Here is a 5,943-nt window from a genome sequence, read left to right as displayed (position 1 = left end):
AAAGTTCCCTTGGCCTTTGGAATTAAAATGAGAAGTGAACACAAAAGGTATTATGCACATGTTCTTACATTATTATTATTATTATGAACTCACTGTTTCTACATTCCATTGGATTGTGAGCAAATGTGCTCTTGTGCTAAATAAATCATTTTTTGTGAGCCGCAGATTTATTTCTGTGTGACTACCTGGGCCCTTTCAATTAGCACAGTTGATCCAAAATAGCACAGCACATGCAAGCAGGTGCATGTATGAGCATGAGGTAGAAAATGAGTGAAACACCAAATACAGTTAATGATATGGGAATGTGTTGTGGTAATTGTATTAAAGATGGTATGATGATTTTTACTTGTATTTCCACCAGAGAATCCTGTAGGGACAGAGATACAATATTAGAAAATATGGATCATCATCATCATCATCATCCATGGGTTACATATGTGTATCAATAGTTAAAGGGACAATCATTAGATTTTTTTTCCCAATGCTTTAAAGAAGCCTAACACAAGACATCACAATAGCTGCAATATGGATGGCAAAATAATAAACAATGTAAGCTGATAGAAAATCTACTTTGAACTTGTCTGTAATTGAACTTATTTCTATTTCTAAAGTTTGTTAATATTTTACTTTTCGTATTTAAAAAGTCTGCATTCGATTGATTCATCCGAAACACATTTTTCATTTTGAGCACCTTTTGATCAGGCAATCGGCGTGACGTCATCGCGTTTCTGACGCCCCAACCCAGCCCAACCGGAAGACAACAGTTTTTGTCCATCCTTTTGGATCAATGCGATGCAAATTGGCTGCTGTCAAAGCTAAGCGCCGACTTTCTTTATTCAAGTAATAAAATGCCCTTATTTGATGGGTTGGGAAGTGGGGGAGAGAAGACTGCGATCGTTATAGACTTAGGAGCAGCGTACACAAAGTGAGTAACGTCACCAGCCTTTGGCACGTCTTGTTAACATAGCTAGCTAGCCGTTCGGTTAGCATCATAAGCTAATGTATATTTGTTTACTGAGCTAACTTTACGTTAACCTCCCGTGTCTTGGCACTTTAGCTAGGTCTATAAAAAACACCTGTACATGCGCAGAATTGTACACCAGTAGTAAATTCTGTAGCGTTAGCCAGTCAATGCTAGCTAGCTAGCTTGCTAACTGACATTAGACATTAGACATTAGCTTGTGTGTTAGCTAATGCCAAATTAAAGCTAAGATAAAATCCAATAAGTAAAGCGAGACAACTGTACTGGTTGCCAATAGCCTCTCATAGTCCGCTGCATTGCCAATTATAGTTTTTCAACACATTACATTTTCGTATTTGGGTCAACTTCTGACAATGAGTCCATTTAATGCTGTAGCTAAACTTTGTCAAAAGAATTTAGCTAGCTAGCTAGCTAGACATGCAGCTTTTTATTGTACTGGTTGAAATTGGATTACATTAGATGTAGCTAATTGACCAATTGAACAACACATCTAAATTTGGCTTCATAAATACAGACAAGCTTCTAACTCATTACTAACCCCATGGTGATTGTTATTTGAGTGACCTAGCTCTATAGTTTTGTAAAGCTAATCTGACAGCTGTCTGATACTAAAAGTAACTTCACCCACCATTATATTTTACACATCTCCCAGCATTTAAGGTACATACAATAAGCTTATTACTGGAGATTTACCAAAAATGCTTTAAAACAATTTCGTCGGCAGTGTATATGGCTTCAGTACTACATAATCCATGTTGCTGTAATTTTAGGCAACTTGATTATATATAAAGATGAGAAACTGCCCTGAGGCAGGTCACATGCAGATCCTGAGGACTGTTCTCTTTTTATAAAGATGTCTTTGTCTACAGATACTGTCTAAACACATTTGACACAGAGCTGCGCTGTTATTGTATTTATATGCAACTTACTCAAATGATGTTTGCTATTTCATAAAATGATTGTCTAGCCCTTTGAGCCAAGTCTTTGTATGCAGTTTTGCTTGTGTTCTGCAATCTGTACAAGCCAGAAAGAGGTTACTGACTGTTTTATTCTTTCTAATTATATTATTAAACTATAAGTATAAGTCTTCATCTTTTCTGCACGGCCTCTTGCAGCTCAGCTGGTAGTTTCCGTTTCTTACAGATGCGGCTTTGCAGGGGAAACGGGGCCCAGGTTCATAATTCCGAGCGAGATCCGGAAACCGGGACAGCAGCAGGTCAGACACCGCTGAGTTTTGCTGAGTGTAATCATTTGGAATGATGTTTGGGAAACTGCAAAATGGATGTAAATGTGGTGTCTCACTTTCAGGCCATCAAAGTGGTTCAGTACAACATCAATACAGAAGAGCTTTATGTCGTCCTCAAAGAGTTTATCCATTTACTGTACTTCAGGTGAGACTCTGCTGCATTAGTTACTCATTCTAAGTGTTAACCATCCCTGATGAATAACATGTGCCGTGGTCCTGCCTCATCTTATCAAAGTTTGTCTTCCCGTTTGTCTCAACCAGGCACCTGCTAGTGAACCCCCGCGACAGAAGGGTGGTCATCATCGAGTCCATCCTCTGCCCGTCTCACTTCAGGGAGACACTCACCAAGGTTTTCTTTAAACAGTTTGAGGTATGGAAACCAACCAGAGAGGTTTATATCGCTGCAGAATTGTTAGGCAAAAAGTGTTGATGTGGAACATGCGTGTCACCAATGTACTTATGGAAATATACTTCATTTATGCTCCAAAATGGGATTCCCAAATCAATTTGAAAAGTATAGGGACTTCAGTGTGACTGCAGTACAGAAAGTCCTGCAGTAACTTCTTTTTTAACCCTTGTGTTGTCTTCCCGTCAAAATTAAAAATCAACACTTTTTGAGGCTTTTTATCAATTTTTAAAACTTTTTGTTGTGTTTTTGTCCCTTTTTTTCAACACTTTTAATGCATTTTTCAATGTTTGTCACTTCTTTTGAAGTTTTCAACACAACGTAACACTAACTTATTATCTTTAGTTTTACAGTTAATTTTGGAAATTATGGTCAATAAACCTCATTTATAAGGAATTATACCTAATGTTTGAGTTAGAAAAGCAGAAATTAGGATCTATTTTGACTAAAATTAAAGGAATGTATGTTGATGGATAATCACAGACTGGAATATGGTTTTATAAAATTAACTTTTACTCAATACTATTTAGAAACAACTTCATTTTATTTTTTCAAATGCTATAAAATTGAATAAGACGCCCCAAAATTAATGAAAGTAGAGATTTGTACTTGTGCAAAGAGCGTTGTCTGGAATCAATCATGTTATTTTGGGGTAGTTTAAAAAGAACATTGGTATAGGAAAATGGTGTGTGTGTGTGGTGGTGTGTGTGTGTGTGGTGTGTGTGTGGTGTGTGTGTGTGGTAGTGTGTGTGTGTGTGTGTGTGTGTGTGTGTGCGCGTGTGCGTGTGCGTGTGCGTGTGTGCGTGTGCGTGTGCGCGTGTGCGTGTGTGTGTGCGTGTGCGTGCGCGAGTGTGTGTGTGTTGTTTTCTAAGTGTTATTCTTTGTTGGTGTTTTCCAGGTGCCCTCTGTGTTGTTTGCTCCGAGCCACCTCATGGCCATCATGACGTTGGGAATCAACTCGGCTCTGGTGATGGACTGCGGCCACACAGAGACGCTGGTGCTACCTGTATCCTTTTTCCTGTCATCTTGGAGTCTTTGGCCATTAAAGGTACACTCACAACTGGTTAGGTAAAGGTAATCCGGAGAGAAGATTGGTATGAGTTTAATCTCCGTTTGTCCATTTGAGATAATGGTCTAGGACACATTTAGCTTAGTCCAGTGCAAAGACTGGAAGCAGAGGGCGACTGTCTCACTTTTGATGGATTACTGATGTGTTCTTTCATTGTTCTATGATATTTCTGACTATGTACATGCAAACAGAAGGTTTATTGTATTGTGTATAAACTGTATCTGCTAATACCTTAACTGTAAAATCAGGTTTATGAGTGCACTCCTATTCTTCCAGCTTGGGAGGCTTTGCCTTTGGGAGGGAAAGCCATTCATAAGTAAGTAGCTCTAACAGATTCCAGAAGAGTGTGCGACTTTGCATGTTGTTGTATTTTGTGCACACTTGTCTGTGAAAAGAACACTTCTATTTTTACACAACTGATCCATGTTGATTGCAAATCTTGTGACTGTAAAATGGAACCTTTTTATATTTTCAGATGTGCTTTTTTCCTACCGTTAACATAGCATGTACCTGTATTTATTATAGAGAATTAGACGGACTTCTTGTGGAACAGTGCACTGTGGACACTGACACCACCACTGGGCAGAGTGTACCAGCTGCCATTGGTAATTACAGGAAAATACATTTTGTCTTTTTGAATGGATGAACTGACATTGACTGCTGATTTGTTTTAAAATGCAGAAAAAAACAAAATGGCTTTTACCTATTATGCATCATTTACTATTCATAAGCAGAACTGGTTTCTGTGTGAAGCCCATTCTCAATTTTTGAATTATACATATGCATACAGTCTATTTTAGAGTTTTCTCTCCACACTGTTTCTTGTTGGAGGAGAGTGAAGCATCGTGTTGTGCTGTGAGAACCAGAGCGGCAGCAGAGTCAGAGAAGCTGCACTTATATATACAGTACATCAATAATTAAGCCAGCCAGCCGCTTGACTGGTAAATGAACTGCACTTCTGCAGTAAGCACAGAGGGGCTGAGATCCCTGTAATCAACCCTTTACACTGTGCATGATTCACAGAGAGAAATGAACGCCCACAAATCTAATGTCCATACAGGAGTTGTTAATTACCAGTAGTGACAAAATACCAGAAAACAACTGGAACCTATGTTTGTTTTACCTATGTTTATTTGACACTTCTGACATTCCCCAACGTTCTGCTTCTGCCTCATCATAAATCTAATTTGGAAGTGAAATGGCTGGTTTGTGAATACAATAAGAAAATTAAGTTTCACTTTGTTTATGTGTGTTTGTCATCTTTTTTTTTTCAGGGACCATCCCAGAGGAGACTGTGGAGGACATCAAGGGTAGGTTTGATGGAGTTTAAAGAGTTTAATTATTCCCTTCAAAAGGCAGCATTCCCCAAAGAAAAGGACACAAAAGACCCAAACTTTTATTGAGACCGTGTGTGCTTCCTTCATTACCAACCGTCCACTGGAATATTATCCTAGCTGAAAACTGATGTGTGTTTCATAATGCTGGAGATATGTCATTTACTTGGTTTGTGCTCCAAAATAGCCTGTGTCAATTAATTAATTAAAGCTGTCATCGGCTAACGTTACAGACAGTCGTTAAAGTGCCCATATTATGAACAAATCCCTTTTTCTGGGATTTGGGGTGTTATTTTGTGTCTCTGGGGCTTCCACACGCATACAAACTTTGAAAAAAAACATCCATGCTGACAATACAAAAGAGTGAGATCCGGTTTCTGAATGTCCTCTGTCGTCTTCTTCTTGTCATCTGCACGGCTTCCTATGTCACTAGAGACGAGGTGGCTAACCGTAGCATGCTAGCTCGTTCTCAATGGCAAAACGCTGCTACAACACACATAAGTTGACCATAATCTCCAAAAGAACTACTTCCTGTCCCTGGTGTGCAGGTTTTCCACAAGTCTCCCTCGTCTAGAAGAAGTCTCCCAGATTATCCTGCCTTGGACTGACCAAAGTTGTAAAAACAGTAGCTAGCTGATGTTGTCATTTCTTAGCTAGTGTGCACCAAGGGGGTCAGCCTCTCCTCTCTAAGCGGAGCTCCCATGGCGCCCTTTTTAATGCTACAAAGCTGTCACCTGCCGTTAGCATCCCGTTGACTCCCATTTTTTGGCGCCACTTTGACCGTGAATAACTTTACATCTGAAGCGTTTAAAGACTATTTGTTCGTTGTTTATTTCTAAAGAAACAGGACAATGTGTAAAAGGATTCATCACCTTGTATCTCACGTTATGGCTCCGTAGCAGACGT

The 5,943-nt window shown here is 39.2% G+C and overlaps 1 protein-coding gene across 1 annotated transcript in view; it reads left to right on the top strand.

Moving 5' to 3' along the window:
- The first annotated feature begins 711 nt into the window (after positions 1-711).
- actr10 (actin related protein 10) overlaps positions 712-5,943 on the top strand; it is a 10,305-nt gene continuing 5,073 nt past the window's right edge. The window contains exons 1-8 of the mRNA XM_032542593.1: positions 712-925; positions 2,126-2,198; positions 2,291-2,373; positions 2,490-2,598; positions 3,533-3,640; positions 3,952-4,019; positions 4,229-4,308; positions 4,978-5,013. Coding sequence (XP_032398484.1) covers positions 849-925; positions 2,126-2,198; positions 2,291-2,373; positions 2,490-2,598; positions 3,533-3,640; positions 3,952-4,019; positions 4,229-4,308; positions 4,978-5,013 — 634 coding nt within the window. The 5' untranslated portion in view covers positions 712-848. The remainder of the gene's footprint in view (positions 926-2,125; positions 2,199-2,290; positions 2,374-2,489; positions 2,599-3,532; positions 3,641-3,951; positions 4,020-4,228; positions 4,309-4,977; positions 5,014-5,943) is intronic.

Source organism: Etheostoma spectabile, chromosome 18 (assembly GCF_008692095.1).
Source record: "Etheostoma spectabile isolate EspeVRDwgs_2016 chromosome 18, UIUC_Espe_1.0, whole genome shotgun sequence".
NCBI classification, from domain to species: domain Eukaryota; kingdom Metazoa; phylum Chordata; class Actinopteri; order Perciformes; family Percidae; genus Etheostoma; species Etheostoma spectabile.
This window is presented reverse-complemented; position numbering and strand designations above follow the sequence as displayed.